General features: G+C 36.4%; 1 protein-coding gene across 1 annotated transcript in view; it reads left to right on the top strand.

Moving 5' to 3' along the window:
- The window catches only part of ADAM32 (ADAM metallopeptidase domain 32), a 177,769-nt gene that overhangs the window by 157,525 nt on the left and 2,986 nt on the right, over nt 1-17,258 (top strand). The window contains exons 15-16 of the mRNA XM_079139876.1: nt 1,909-2,017; nt 13,129-13,212. Coding sequence (XP_078996002.1) covers nt 1,909-2,017; nt 13,129-13,138 — 119 coding nt within the window. The 3' untranslated portion in view covers nt 13,139-13,212. The remainder of the gene's footprint in view (nt 1-1,908; nt 2,018-13,128; nt 13,213-17,258) is intronic.

Here is a 17,258-nt window from a genome sequence, read left to right as displayed (position 1 = left end):
TTGAATTGTTCTCTTTACTAGGGTGTAGTGGCCTTCTTTATTTTTTTCTGATTCATTTTTGTTTGAAATATGCTTTGCCTGGTATAATAATAGCTACTCCTGGTTTTTTGTGGGCTCTGTGTACGTGGAATATTTTATTTCATCCTTTTAACCACAACCTGTGAATGTCTTTGCCTATGAAATGAGTCTCTTGAAAACAGCATATAGTTAGATCTTGTTTTTTACTTCATTCTGCTAATCTATATCTTTTAATTGAGCAGTTGAAGTCATTTACATTCAATGTCAGTAAGCATCAGTGTTTGTGGTTTCTTGCCTTTTTGATTTTTCTGTGATATTTAATTCTGTCTTGATTCTCACTTAGTGTATTCTTCTTCTATTGATCTTCCTTAATTTCAGAGATTTGGGGTTTGTTTTTGGGTTGCTCTGAGTGCAGTTTATCCTTCTTTTTAAAATATTTTTATTTGTTCTAACAACATTTGCCGTGATCTCTTGGGCTCCTGCAGCAGCACGCTGAACCACGGCCTCCTCATGATGGCTCCCACCTCACCTCTCCACTTGCCAGTTGAGAATTACAAAGCACTTTCCAAATGCCAGTTCACTGTGCAACCTCTGGACCAGCTAAGTTCAGGCTGCTTTTCTATCTCTAGGTTTTTTTCATAAGCAATCTGTCCGTTGTGTTTCTCTCTCTGTGTTATCTCTCCCCTCTGTGGTGAAGCAGTGCTGGTGCTGCTACCACTACTGACTAGGCTCCAACATACTTGTTCTTTGTTCAGTGCACCCATATTTCTCAAAGATGCTGACAGCTCAAAGACTCTGCTCAATATTGAATTTTAGTGAAATGCCTCTTCTACCTATCTTGCTCAGCAGCAGTATTCTCACTGCTTGAATTCCAAGCCACAGAACAAACTGGAAAATCTAAGTGAAGGTATTTTGAAGATGTAATTAACGTCCCAAATCAATTAACTTTATAGGTCTGAATGTATGATGTCAGCCCTCAATAGATGGGAGATGTCAAAAAGATACTCCTGCCTGTTTAGAAGAAGTAATGACTAGGATTTGAAGAGAGTCAAAAGCAATCACTGACAGCTAGCAAGAAAATTGGGGCCTTAGAACTACAACTGCAAGATTCTGAATTCTACTAACAACCAATAAGCTCATAATGGAGCTTCAAGCTCAGATGACACTGCATCCCAAGCAATACCTTGATTTCAGTCCAATGAGAATATGTGTAGACCCTGTACCTTGCTGGACTTCTGACCTTTAGAAACTGCCTGATAATAAATAGCTATTAGAGATGGGGATGTAGCTCAGTGGTAAATTGCTTGCCTAACACATGCAAGGCCTGAAATTCATTTCCTGGTAGCACAATAAGCAACAAGTAAATGGATATTGTTTTAAGCTGCCATGTCTCTGGTATTTTTTTTTTCTTAACACAGGAATAAATCCCCAACATAATAATGAAGGAAAAATAGGTAAATATATTGGTTGATATTTTGTTACCTTCAGTTTAGACTACTTGAAAATACAATGAAGTTATTTCTAATTGAAGAAATCTCATTTATTTGTTACGGACCTGACTTTTTATTACTTCTTGCTCAGAATGTAGAAGGAGTGTAATTTTCTTATACTATCTCTCTATTGACATTTTTTTTAAAGAACTCTTAATAACTCTTTCTTCCCCTGTATAGTCTTTTGTGATGGAAATAGACGAATGAATCAAAAGGAGTAGTAACCATCAACATTGCCTTTCACTGTACTTCTTTCTCTTTTCCTAAAACCTCACTAGGAAAATTTGTGAATTAGATAATAATGGAGAAAAACTAAAGAAAATAAATAATATATGAGGACGAGGAAGAAGATGAATAACAAATACATGTTTCAAACTAAATGTATTTCTAACTTTGATAGGTTCAAGAAATGCTCCATTTGCCTGTTATGAAGAAATACAAAGTCAAACAGATAGGTTTGGGAACTGCGGTATAGAGAAAAACAAAAAATTTAAGTTCTGTGGATGGAGGTATGCTGTACAAATATTAATGACTTTATGTTCTGTAAGTTTCCCTTTTTTGTTACAAGGTCACAAAATGTTTTTTGGAGTAGGGCTTCTAAGTCATTCTTCTTTTTTTATTATTTTTATTTAACTTTTAATTTTTTATAGACTGCATTTTGATTCATTGTACACAAATAGGGTACATCATTTCATTTCTATGGTTGTACACAATGTAGATTCATACCATTTGTGTAATCATACATATACATAGGGTAATGATGTCTCTCATTCCACCATTTTTTCATACCCCCCTCCCTCTCATTTCCTTCTACATATTCTAAAGTTCCCGCATTATTCTCTCATTTCTCACCCCAATCCCCATTATATATCATTCCCTACTTACTAGGAAAAACATTTGGCCTTTGGTTTTTTGGGTTTGGCTTATTTCACTTAACATGATATTCTCCAATTCAATCCATTTATTTGCAAATGTCATAATATTATTCTTCTTTATGGCTGAATAGTATTCCATTGTGTATATATACCACAGTTTCTTTATCCATTCATCTGTTGAAGGGCATCTAGGTTGGTTCCACAACCTAGCTATTGTGAACTGAGCTGCTATAAACATTGATATGGCTGGGTTACTGTAGTTTGCTGATTGTAGGTCCTTTGGGTATAAACCAAGGAATGGGGTGACTCGGTCAAACGGTGGGTCCATTCCAAGTTTTCTGAGGATTCTCCACAATGCTTTCCAGAGTGGCTGTACCAATTTACAACTCCACCAGCAATGTAAAAGTGTGCCTTTTCCCCCACATCCACACCAACATCTATTATTGTTTGTGTTCTTGATAATAGCCATTCTAATTGGAGTAAGATGAAATCTTAGAGTTGTTTTAATTTGCATTTCTCTAATTACTAGAGATGTTGAATACTTTTTCATATATTTATTTATTTATTTTTATTGTAAATAAATGGGATACATGTTGTTTCTCTATTGTACATGGCGTAAAGGCATACCATTTGTGTACTCATAAATTTACATAGAGCAATGTTGTTTGATTCATTCTGTTATTTTTTCCCTTCCCCCCACCCCTCCCATCCCTTTTTTCCCTCCATACAGTGCTTCCTTCCTCCATACTTTCCCCCCTCCCAAACCCTAACTCTAACCCTAACACTAACCCTTCCCTCCCCCCCATTATGTGTCATCCTCCACTTATTAGCGATATCATTCGTCCTTTGGCTTTTTGAGATTGGCTTATCTCACTTAGCATGATATTATCCAATTTCATCCATTTGCTGGCAAATGCCATAATTTTATCATTCTTTATGGCTGAGTAATATTCCATTGTATATATATACCACAGTTTCTTTATCCACTCATCAATTGAAGGGCATCTAGGTTGATTCCACAATCTGGCTATTGTGAATTGAGCAGTTATGAACATTGATGTGGCTGTATCTCTGTAGTATGCTGATTTTAAGTCCTTTGGGTATAGGCCAAGGAGTGGGATAGCTGGGTCAAATGGAGGGTCCATGCCAAGTTTTCTAAGGAATCTCCACACTGCTTTCCAGAGTGGCTGCATTAATTTGCAGCCCCACCAGCAATGTATGAGTGTACCTTTCTCCCCACATCCTCGCCAACACCTGTTGTTGCTCGTATTCTTGATAATCGCCATTCTAATTGGGGTGAGATGGAATCTTAGGGTGGTTTTGATTTGCATTTCTATTATTACTAGAGATGTTGAACATTTTTCCATATGTTTGTTGATTGCTTGTAGATCTTCTGTGAAGTGTCTATTCATTTCCTTAGCCCATTTGTCGACTGGAGTATTTGAATTCTTGGAGTAGAGCTTTTTGAGTTCTTTATAGATTCTGGAGATTAGTGCTCTATCTGAAGTATGATTGGCAAAGATATTCTCCCACTCTCTAGGCTCTTTCTTCGCATTGCTGATAGTTTCCTTTGCTGAGAGAAAGCTTTTTAGTTTGAATCTATCCCAGTTATTGATTCTTGCTTTTATTTCTTGTGCTATGGGAGTCCTGTTAAGGAAGTCTGGTCCTAAGCCGACATGTTGAAGATCTGGACCTACTTTTTCTTCTATAATCTGCAGGGTCACTGGTCTGATTCTGAGGTCCTTAATCCATTTTGAGTTTAGTTTCATGAATGGTGAGAGATATGGGTTTAGTTTCATTCTGTTGCATATGGCTTTCCAATTCTCCCAGCACCATTTGTTGAAGAGGCTATCTTTTCTCCATTGCATATTTTTGGCACCTTTGTCTAGTATGAGAAAACTGTATTTATTTGGGTTTGTGTCCGTGTCCTCTATTCTGCACCATTGATCTACCTGTCTATTTTGGAACCAATACCATGCCGTTTTTGTTACTATTGCTTTGTAGTAGAGTTGAAGATCTGGTATTGCAATACCCCCTGTTTCACTCTTCCTGCTAAGGATTGCTTTAGCTATTCTGGGTTTCTTATTCTTCCAGATGAATTTCATAATTGCTTGCTCTATTTCTGTGAGGTACGTCATTGGGATTTTAATTGGAATTGCATTGAATTTGTATAGCACTTTAGGTAGTATGGCCATTTTGACAATATTAATTCTGCCTATCCAAGAACTCAGAGATCTTTCCATCTTCTGAGATTTTCTTTAATTTCTTTCTTTAGTGTTCTGTAGTTCTCATTGTAGAGGTCTTTCACCTCTTTTGTGAGATCGATTCCCAAGTATTTTATTTTTTTTGAGGCTATTGTGAATGGGGTAGTTTTCCTAATTTCTCTTTCTGAAGACTCATCACGTATAAAAATGCATTGGATTTATGAGCATTGATCTTGTAACCGGCTACTTTACTGAATTCACTTATGAGTTCTAAGAGTTTTCTGGTGGAATTTCCAGGTTCCTCTAAATATATAATCATGTCATCAGCGAACAGGGATAGTTTGAGTTCTTCTTTTCCAATTCGTATCCCTTTAATTTCTTTGGTTTGTCTAATTGCTCTGGCTAGAGTCTCAAGAATGATGTTGAATAGAAGTGAAAGAGGGCATCCCTGCCTTGTTCCAGTTTTTAGGGGGAATGCTTTCAATTTTTCACCATTTAGAATGATATTAGCCATGGGCTTAGCATAAATGGCTTTTACAATGTTAAGGAATGTTTCCACTATCCCTATTTTTTCTAGTGTTTTAAGCATGAAGGGGTGCTGTATTTTATCAAATGCTTTTTCTGCATCTATTGAAATAATCATGGGATTCTTGACTTTAAGTCTGTTGATATGGTGAATTACGTTTATTGATTTCCTGATGTTGAACCAATCTTGCATCCCTGGGATGAAACCCACTTGATCATGGTGCACTATCTTTTTAATATGTTTTTGTATGCGATTTGCTAAAATTTTGTTGAGAATTTTTGTGTCGATGTTCATTAAGGATATTGGTCTGAAATTTTCTTTCCTTGATGAGTCTCTATCTGGTTTAGGTATCAGTGTGATATTGGCTTCATAGAATGAGTTTGGGAGGGTTCCCTCCTCTTCTATTTTATGGAATACTTTGAGAAGTATTGGAATGAGCTCTTCTTTAAAGGTTTTGTAGAACTTGGCTGAGAACCCATCTGGTCCGGGTAGGCTTTTGATGATTTCTATTATTTCAGTACTTGAAATTGGTCTATTTAAATTGTTTATGTCCTCCTCGTTCAGTTTAGGCAATTCATTTGTCTCTAGAAACCTATTGATGTCTTCGAAATTTTCTATTTTTTTGGAGTATAGATTTTCAAAATAGCTTCTAATTATGTTTTGTATTTCAATCCTGTCTGTTGTGATATTTCCTTGTTCATTCCGAATTTTAGTGATTTGGGTTTTCTCTTGTCTTCTCTTTGTTAGTGTGGCTAAAGGTTTATCAATTTTGTTTATTTTTTCGAAGAACCAACTATTTATTTTGTCAATTTTTTGTATTGTTTCTTTTGTTTCAATTTCATTAATTTCAGCTCTGAGTTTAACTATTTCCTGTCTTCTACTACTTTTGGTGCTGGTCTGTTCTTCTTTTTCTAGGGCTTTGAGCTGTAGTGTTAGGTCGTTTATTTGTTGAGTTTTACTTCTTTTATTAAATGCGCTCCATGAAATAAATTTCCCTCTAAGTACTGCTTTCATAGTGTCCCAGAGATTTTGATATGATGTTTCTTTGTTCTCATTTACCTCTAAGAATTTTTTAATTTCCTTCCTAATATCTTCTGTTATCCATTCATCATATAATAGCATATTGTTTAATCTCCAGATGTTGGAATAGTTTCTGTGTTTTACTCTTTCATTTATTTCTAACTTCAATCCATTATGATCTGATAGAATACATGGTAGTGTCTCTATCTTCTTGTATTTGTAACATTACCTTTATGGCATAATATATGGTCTATTTTAGAGAAGGATCCATGTGCTCTTGAGAAGAAAGTGTATTCGCGTTTGGTTGGATGGTATATTCTATAAATGTCCATTAAGTCTAAATTATTTATTGTGTTATTGAGATCTATGGTTTCTTTGTTCAATTTTTGTCTGGAAGATCTGTCCAGTGGTGAGAGAGGCGTGTTAAAATCACCTAGTATTATTGTGTTATGGTCTATTTGGTTTCTGAAATTGAGAAGGATTTGTTTGACATACATGGATGAGCCACTGTTTGGGGCATAGATGTTTATAATTGTTATATCTTGCTGATTTATGCTTCCCTTAAGCAGTATGAAATGACCTTCTTTATCCCTTCTGACTAACTTTGGCTTGAAGTCCACATTATCGGAAATGAGGATGGATACTCCAGCTTTTTTGCTGAGTCCATGTGCATGGTATGTTTTTCCCCATCCTTTCACCTTTAGTCTATGGGTATCTTTTTCTATGAGGTGAGTCTCTTGTAGGCAACATATTGTTAGATCTTTCTTTTTAATTCAATCTGCCAGTCTATGTCTTTTAATTGATGAATTCAGTCCATTAACACTCAGGGTTATTATTGAGATATGATTTGGTTTCCCGGTCATTTGTTTCGTTTTTTAAATTTTATTTATTTATTTGTTTGACACAACTTGTTTCCTCCTTTATTTGACAATTCCTTTAGGATAATTCCTCCCTTTGCTGATTTGCTTCTTTGTTTTTCATCTCTTCTTCATGGAATATTTTGCTGAGAATGTTCTGTAATGCTGGCTTTCTTTTTGTAAATTCTTTTAGCTTTTTTTTATCGTGGAAGGATTTTATTTCATCGTCAAATTTGAAGGTAAGTTTTGCTGGGTATAAGATTCTTGGTTGGCATCCATTTTCTTTCAATGCTTGGTAAATGTTGTTCTAGGCCCTTCTAGCTTTTAGGGTCTGGATTGAAAAATCTGCTGATATCCATATTGGTTTCCCCCTGAATGTAATTTGGTTCTTTTCTCTCACAGCCTTTAAAATTCTGTCTTTATTTTGTATGTTAGGTATTTGCATTATAATGTGCCTTGGTGTGGGTCTGTTGTAATTTTGTGTATTTGGAGTCCTATAAGCCTCTTGAACTTGATTTTCCATTTTATTCTTCAGATTTGGGAAATTTTCTGATATTATTTCATTGAATGGATTGTTCATTCCTTTGGTTTGTTTCTCTAGGCCTTCCTCAATCCCAATAATTCTTAAATTTGGCCTTTTCATGATATCCCATAGTTCTTGTAGATTCTGTTCATGATTTCTTACCATCTTCTCTGTTTGTTCAACTTTGTTTTCAAGGTTAAATATTTTGTCTTCAATGTCTGAGGTTCTGTCTTCCAGGTGTTCTATCCTACTGGATATGCTTTCTATGGAGTTCTTAATTTGGTTTATTGTTTCCTTCATGTCAAGGATTTCTGTTTGGTTTTTTCAATATCTCTAACTCTTTATTGAAATGATCTTTTGCTTCCTGTATTTGCTCTTTTAACTGTCGATTGGTGCGATCATTCAGTGCGTGCATTTGCTCTTTCATCTCATCGTTTGCTTCCCTGATCATTTTAATTATGTACATTCTGAACTCCTTTTCTGTCATTTCTTCTGCCATGCTGTCATTGGGTTTTATTGATGTAACATCTAGATTTGTTTGCAGCATTTTCTTTCCTTGTTTTCTCATATTGTTCAGGTATCAGTGGACCGCTGAGATATTGCAGATTTCCTCTATTGACTTAAATGTCCCTGAAGATTTCTATATGTATCCCCTCTTAGCCTTCAGTAGGCTGAAGTCTTGGAGGAAGTTGATAATGCGGTGCTCCACAAGGAAGCTACCTCTCTAGGAATGGTGGCCTTCAGGTGGGGTATATTCCCTGCTAGTGGGCAGAGGTGCCTCCACTTATTGACCAATGGTCATCCAAAGGGGACCTAGGCTGTGGGCTGAGGCAAGGCGTGTTTGGGCCTGAGTCTCTGGTTTTACCATCCTTGTAGGGAAACCTTACCCGGCAGGGAAGACTCACCCGGTGGGGAGGTCTCACTGGTCAGTTCTCTCCTAGAGGTTCCCCTCAATTTACAGCTACCGCCTGGGCTGGGCTGCCTTCCTCTGCAAATTTCCCAGGGTCCCAGCCCTACCTCCTGGGCCTGGGAGCCTCACCCTTCGCAGATGAATCTCCTTAGGCTGCCCCTCCTCAGAGAATCTGCCCGCAGGCCTGGAACCTTTGCTCCGCCCCTAAGCATGTCTCTGTGGGTCTCTTCCACCAAGAAGCCTCCTCGATCCTGGGACCCTGCTCTGCACCTAATCACCTGGCTATGTGGCCCCTCCTCTGAGCAGCCACCTGGGGCCCCGTACAATCGCTCTGAGTCCCAGAGATCCGCCCCACACCTCCTCCTCTAGACAGCCGCCCAGTATTCCGGTGCGGTCACTAGGGGTCCAAGCAACTCACTGTGTGCCTCCTCCTCCCACCAACCATCTGTAGCCCTGGGCAATCAATCACTCCGAGTCGAAGTGACCCTCCCCGTTCCTCCTCCTCCTCCAGGTAACCCCCCGGGGGTTTCAGGAGCGGTCGCTCTGAGTGGCTCTGAATCCACGTGATCCGCTGCACGTGTCCTCTGGGCAACCGCCCAGAGGTCTGGTGCGGCCACTGGAGACCAAGCGACCCACCACGCTTCTCCTCCAGGCAGCTCCCCTGTGTTCAGGAGCGGTCGCTGTAAGTCCAAACAACTCACCAATCACCTCCTCCTCTGAGCAGCCGCCTGGAGCTCTAATGCAGTCACTGCGGGTCCAAACGACCCGCCGCGTTCCTCCTCCTCCTCCTTCTCCTCCTCAGGGCAGGCCCCGTTGTTCAGAAGTGGTCTGAGTCCAAACAGCTCGCCATGCAGCTCCTCCTCTGGCAACCGCCTGTAGCTCTGATATAGCCACTCCAAATCCAAGTGGCCACGCTCCTCCTCGTCCTCGTCCTCAAGGCAGGCCCTAGTGTTCAGGAATGGTCGCTCTAAGTCCAAACAGCTCGCCGCGCGGCTTCTCCTCTGGCAACCGCCTGTAGCTCTGGTGCAGTCACTCCAAATCCAAGCGGCTACACTCCTTCTCCTCCTCCTCAGGGCAGGCCCCGGTGTTCTGAGTCCACACTGCTCTCCTCGCCGCTCCTCCCCTGGGCAGCCGCCGGAGCCCCAGTGGTTGCTCCGAGTCCCAGCGCTGTGCTGAGCGGCCTCCTCTATGACGCTCCCAGTTGTGCACGTTCACTGCTCCAGCGGGGGGAGGGGTGTCTCGCCGGCAGCTCTACTTCACAAAGTTCCCTGCGTTCCGGGACCACCGTCCCATCCGGGACGCCTCCCCAACGGGAGAGACTCACCCGGCTGCTTTGAGTTGGTCCCAAGTCTCTCAATATCTCCTCTTTTGAATCCTGAGTCCTGGAGCAACATGAAATGCAGCCACCCTCTAGGCCGCCATCTTGAAACCCCAACTCCATATATTTATTAATCACCTATGTGTCTTCTTCTGTAAAGTGTCTGTCCAGTTCCTTGGCCCATTTATTGATTGGGTTCTTTGTATTTTTGGTATAAAGTTTTGTAAGTTCTTTATAAATTTTGGAGATAAGTGCTCTATCTGAAGTGCATGTGGAAAAGATTTTCTCCCACTCTGTAGGCTCTCTCTTCACATTCTTGATTGTATACTTTGTTGAGAAAAATCTTTTTAGTTTGAGTCCATCCCATTTATTGATTCTTGCTTTGATTTCTTGTGCTTTGGGAGTCTTGTTGAGGAAGTCTGATCCTAAGCCAACATGATGAAGATTCGGACCTACTTTGTCTTCTATTTGGTGCAGTGTCTCTGGTCTAATTCCTATGTCTTTGATCCATTTTGAGTTGAGTTTTGAGCAGGGTGAGAGATAGAGGTTTAATTTCCTTTTACTACATATGGATTTCCAGTTTTCCCAGCACCATTTGTTGAAGAGGCTATCTTTTATCCATTTTATGTTTTTGCCTCCTTTGTCTAGTATGAGGTGACTGTATTTATGTGGTTTTGTCTCTGTGTCTTCTATTCTGTACCATTGGTCTGCCTTTCTATTTTGGTATCGATACCATTCTGTATTGTTACTATTGCTCTGTTCCTTTTCTGTTTTTATTTCTCCTTAATATATGTTACTCATTCCAGTTTTAATGTTATCACATGTGCATGGGAGTGAATATCAACCTCCGAACTCCAGGTCGGATATGGTTCTTGTACTACAGGCTAAAATTTCATATAATTTAAAAAATTTATATGTGGATGATCACTAGGCTCCTAAATATAAAAATCCAAATTCTTAATACTAATTGTGCCTTTCCTCTCTAGATGCTTATAAAAATAGCTTCCCCATTTACTTGGTTGTTTCACAAGATGGAGTCTGTTAAGTTCAGTTTTTCCTGATTCTGAAGATCTAACTCTTTGACATTTTGGTCATGAGTTTATTTTAACAAACTATTTATTAGGTGCATACTATGTGTCAGATACTGGACGTAGTAGTAGTAGTAGTTAGTTAGCAAAGCATACTCATACATACATAGAATTTGTACATTAGTAAATAAACCATGGAGTTTTGTTTCCTTGATTTGCTATTATTTTTGTTTGGAAATATCTTATTCACCCATTGAAGAAACTTTCCAATTTGTAAGTTTGACTCAATGGCACATTTCCTATGAATTTTTCATAACTACTGAGTGAGAATGATTCTTACATTAAATTTCTATATGCATTTGTTTTATTTGTAGAAGTTTTAATGGTATTTGTATCACATTTAATATCAGACTATGAGGTCCTTAAAAGTAGAAGTAACAAAATTACTCATCACTCTATCCCTTTACACAGGGATATAAAATTTGAAGTGAATTGATTGACAGTAAATACACAGTGAGTTAAAGACCATTAGGACCACTGATAGATAAGTTCAGATCAATGGATTTATACTTTTTAAACTTTTTACTTTAACTGTTAACACCAGCACATTAAATTTTCCTTAAGGACATTGCCACAGCCATTTTTTGATTAAAGAAAGTCAATTCAAAGAATTTCTAATTAATGGCTAAAGCCTAATAAGCGTATGATTTTACTATATTTGCAGGAATCTCATATGTGGCAGATTAATTTGTACTTATCCTTTTCGAACTCCTTACCATCGAGACAATGCATCTGTGATTTATGCCTTTGTACGAGAGAGTATATGCATAACTGTGGATACTGGCGATACATTAAGAGACCCATTTGCAGTCAGAAGTGGTGCTCATTGTGATACTGAGAGGGTAAATGATTTAACATAATATCTAAAAAATATAGTCATATATTAATTTAATCAATGTTTTCTTGAGTCTCAAGTTTTCATTTGCTAATTAGTGCTAAGTAACCTAATTATTTGAAGAAGAAAAACAAAAAGGAGTTGTTATATATACCATCATGACCAAGGACCAGAGATAAAAGTCAATACATTAAAGTTTTAAAAAAGTTAGATTTTTGGCTTTGGAAGAGATTTTGTGAAGTTCTTTCTTTGTAGAGAGTTGTACTGTGGTTTAATGTTTAAAAGGTAGTAATTTTCACCTTCATTATCTCATTTTTAACCTGGAAACAAACAAATGCTACTTATTTTTTTCTAAAATAACTTCTTTTCTTTCTTTCTTTTTTTTTTTTTTTTTTTTTTAAGAAAAGTATTATATTTAGGTAAAAAAACCTACAACTTAGGGAAGTTGAGGTTTCTACAAGTAATGGAGTTGGGACTATACCTTTATTCCTCCAATTATTATACTTTAAAAAATTAATTATGGATTTTTATTATATTCCATGAGAATAATATATTTTAATTAAAATACTATTACCTTATTAAATATTTAGGGGTTTCTAATAATAGTTCATATTTTATGAAAACTACACTACTACTTCATAATTGTATGAAGTTTATTTTCTTTCCATAAAAAATTTTGATATATGCAATAAGTACAGAGCATTCTTTTATTTGTGTATTCAGAAATAGTTTTGTTAGATTTCATGGAATTTTAATGAAATATTTTCTTTTGGTTATGATTTTTTTGTTATGACCAATTTTATTTAATCAAAATCCCCAAATTTTTTTTCCTGAATCATTTTTATAACTTTTCTTAGTTGTAGATAGACTTAGTGCCTTTATTTTATTTATTTATTTTTATGTGGTGCTAAGGATCGAACCCAGTGCCTCACATGTGCTAGGCAACTGCTCTGCCAGTCCCACTCTGAATCATTTAAAAAAATGTTTATTTTAAATAATAGTTTTTATATTTTAGTGCAGGTTTAGATTCACAGCAAAATTTAGTGGAGGCATGGAGAGTTCACATATTCTTTTTGCACGCTTTCCTCACTATCTGTTACCACACTAGAGCAGTACATTTGTTACAATTGATTAGCCTATACTGACTCATCATTATCATCCAAAGTCCATAGACTACATTGAAATTACCTGGAAAATTCCCAAATACTTGGTGATTAATCAGTGCACTTCTAAGTGTTACATGAATCAAAGAAGAATTCTCAAGAGAAATTTAAGAAATACTTAGACGTAAATGAAAATGAAAATGCAACTTATCAAAATTTGAGGAATGCTGTAAAAGTAGTATTTAGGGGATAATTTATAGCAAAATTCAGATTTTGTTGTATAATTACTAATTTTAATGTAGTGATGGCTAGGCCCCTCAGAATTGGAAACCTCTTTATATTTTTTTTTTCTTTTTTTTAGATTTGTGTAGATCGTACATGTGTAGAATCAAGAATGATTAAGGAAAATGCAAAGACCTGTTCACAACGGTGCTCTGGACATGGAGTAAGTAATTAGTAAGCCCATGTTTCCTTGAATCACATCTCTCATGGAAGCTTTTCAGTGTCACTCAAAAATTCATGTTTATCAGGTTCTGACTATGTTCCAGACCCTCTTGCATCTAGATTCAATTTGGAGCTAAATTGAGTAAACTCAGCAGATATAATTAGTGTTAAAAAACTCTTTGATTTGAATTGAATTGCTGATGACTTACCAAAATGTATTATTATAGCTGTATGCTTTTCAAATATGTTAAATATTTCAGTAAATACATAAATCCATTCACAAAAGGAAGATAATTCCTGTGTCTTATGAATGTAAGTGGTCATGAGAAACTTGATTTTATGTCTTTTTAAAAATATGCTTTCTTTTTTAGAGCTTTAGTTTCATAGCAAAATCGAGTAGAAAGCACAAATTTTGCATAGGCCCTCTTGTATACAATCTATCCCAATTGCAACATCACAAACCATTGTGTAACATTTGTACGGGTGATTATGCACATTGGTACATAATTATTACCAAGAGGTCATAGCTTACATTATCGTTAACTCTAGTTGCTATATTGTTTTTGAGTTTTTGATTAATAGTTAATGACATGTATCCACTATCATGATTAGAGTATTTTTAATCCCCTAAAAATCATCTGGGTTCCATATATTCAATCTTCTCTTTCCTCTAACTCTAGGCAACCACTCATCTTTTTACTCTTTCTATTGTTTTTTTCCAGTGTGTCATGTTATTAGAATCATAAATGATGTAGGTTTTTCAGATTGCTTCTTTCACTTGCATGTAAGGTTTCTCCAGGTTTTTCTTTTTTTCTTTTCTCAAGCTCTTATTTTAGTAAATTAAAAAAAATAATTTTAAGCGTAGTTTCCGGTTCACAGCAAAATTGGATTAAGATACAGGTAGTTCTCATATACCTCTTCTCTCACACATATACAGCTCTCTTCATTTTCAGCACCCCTCACCAGAGTGGTACAATTTTTATGATAGATGAACCTTCATGGATTCATCATTATCACCCAAAATCCATAGTGTACATTAGAGTTCACTTTTTATTTTGTACATCTTATGAATTTTGACAAGTGAATATAATGACACTTGTATCTACCATAATATCATATAGAATATTTTTTAGAGTCCTCTGTGCTCTGCCTTTTAATCTTTCCCTCTCACCTAGCTCCTGGAACCTAGTGATTTTTTTTTTCTCCATAGTTTTTCCTTTTCCTTAATATCATATTCCTGGAGTCATACATTATGTAGACTTTTCAGATTGACTTATTTAGTAATACACATTTAAGATTCCTCTATATATTTTCATGGCTTGATAGCTCATTTTCTTTTTAATGTGAAATAATGTCACATTGTCTGGATATACTGCAATTATTTATCCATTTACCTGCTGAAAAACATTCTACTTGCTTCTAAGTTTTAGCAGTTATGAATAAAGCTGTTATAAACATTCTTGTTCAGGTTTTTGCACAGAGAACATACATTTCCAACTCCTTTGTGTAAAAGGTTGCAATTAGAGAATCATATGGTAAGATATGCCTAATTTTGCAAGAAACTGTCAAAATATCTTCCAGCACAATTACGTCATTTCATGTTGTCCCACAACCTAGCCAGTATTGATGTCAGTGTTTTATATTTGGTCCTTCTAGTGGTGTGTAGTGATACCCTATTACTGTTTTAATTTACATTTCACTGATGGTATGTGGTGTAGATCACCTTTTTATATAATTATTTGCCATCTGGATATCTTTTTCAGTGGTCAAGTCTTTTGATATTTTAAAATCAGGCTATTTAGTTTTTTATTATAGAGTTTTAAGTGTCTTCTGTTTATTTTGAATACTAGTCCTGTATCAGAATATGTACCTTGTACATGTGGCTTATCTTCTTATATTATTGATGGCATTTTTCACAGAGGAAAAAAATTAAATTTTATGAATATTAGTTCCCAGTTATTTCTTTCATGCATTCCCTAAGGTGTGGAACAAGACAAAGATGTCCTCTTTTACTATTCTTGTTTACTACAGTACTGAAAGTCTTACCCAGAGAAATTAGTCAGGAGAAAGAAACAAATACATAAAGCTGGGAAGGGAGAAAGTCAAATTATCCTTGTTTTCAGATGGTATCATTTTCTATATAGAAAAACAGAATATTTTACCAAAAGACTACCAGAATTGATAAATGAATTTTGTAAATTGTCAGTATACAGTATTAATATACAAAAATCAGTAGTATTTTTATGCACCAATAATAAACCTGCTGAGAAATAAATTATAAAAGAAATTCCATTTACAATGGCTACAAAAAATAAAGTACCTAGGGATAAATTTAATTAAGGAAGTGAAAGACCTCTACAATAAAATTTATAAAACACTGATGAAAGACATTGAAGAAGACACACACACACAAATACACACGAATGAAAAGACCTTTCATTCAAAGCAATTTATAGATGCAATCTCTGTCAAAATACCAGTAACAAATCATAAAATTCATATGGAAGCACGAAAGACCCCAAATAGCAAAAGCAATCTTGAGCAAAAGGAACAAAGCTAAAGGGCATTCTGATACCTATATTCAAGACATATTACTGAGCTTTAGTAATCCAAAATGGAAGGGTACCAGTATAAAAATATTCACATAGACCACTGGAACTGAACAGAACTCCCACGTACTTATAGTCAACTGTTTCTTGACAAAGGTGTCAAAAATACATTGAAGAAAAGACAACTTCTTCAATAAATGGTGGTGGGAAAATTGGATATACATAAAGCACAAATTTCAAACTTGGCCCTTGTCTCTCAGCCCATATGAAAGTAAACTCAAAATGGATCATAGACCTAAATGTAAGACCTAAAACTATGCTGCAAGAAGAAAACATAGGGTAAACATTTAATAACATCCATGTAGGTAATGATTTGTTTTATAAGATCCAAAAGTACAGCAAGGAAAGCCAAAAAACCGTCAAAAGAGATTATTTAAAACTAAGGAGCATTTTCACAGCAAAGGAAATAATAAATGGAGTGAAGAAACAACTTACAGAATGGAGAAAATATTTGCTAACTACTCATCTGACCAAGAATTAATATTAATATATAGGGAACTAAAAACATTCAACTACAAAATATAAAACAATCCAACTTTTAAATGGCTGAGTGATCTTAATATGTACTTCTCAAGAGAAGGAATACAAATATCCAACTAATATATAAGAAAATGCTGAATAAAATTAGTTATCTTAGAAATATCAGAACCACAATATCTCACCCCAGTCAGAATATCTGTTATTGAAAACACACACACACACACACACACACACACACACACACACATTGGCAACAATGTAGGAAAAAATGAGCTCTTATATGTTGCTGGTAAGAATGTAAGTTAGCACAAAATTATGGAGAAGAGAATGGAGCAAAAACAGCAACAACAAAAATAGATATATAATTTAGGATCCCACTTCTGGGTATATACCCAAAGAAAGAGAAATCAATATATTAAAGAGATACCTGCCCTCCCATGTTTTTTGCAGCACTATTACAGAAGATGGGGAACTGAGATTGGAGTTTCTATGCTTCTACTGGAGGGTGGGGTTTGCATAAGCTGCATTCCTCTACAGCCAAGAAAGTCTGTTGTAGCGTTAGCAGTTAACCAAGGTGGGTGTGCCTGCCAGGGTCATTTCTAAGAGTTGCAGCCAACAAAGCCTGATTCTTCTTCATGACCACTGAGTGGTGTGATAAACAGCTCTTCATGGCAGGCTATGTTTTTAAATGTTGCAGTTGATCCAGAAGGTCACTGCTGACTTCATTCCAGGTTCTTGCTCATGAATTTGAAGAATGAAATCCACAGATGAGGAAGAGTGAGTGCAAAAGAGTAGGATTTATTTGTGTGGGTGGAAAAGAGACATAGCTCTCACAGGGTAAGAGGGGACCCAGTAGGGGCTGCCTCTCAAATGTGGTAATCTAAGGGTTTATAGAGCATTTGGGTCAATGCCATAGGACCAAGCTTATGCTAATCAAGATTTGGAAAAGTACAATGCT

The sequence above is a fragment of the Sciurus vulgaris genome, assembly GCF_902686455.1.
Source record: "Sciurus vulgaris genome assembly, chromosome: 5".
Lineage (NCBI taxonomy): Eukaryota > Metazoa > Chordata > Mammalia > Rodentia > Sciuridae > Sciurus > Sciurus vulgaris.
The sequence above is the reverse complement of the archived record's forward strand: the minus strand, read 5'-3'. Positions and strand labels throughout refer to the sequence as shown.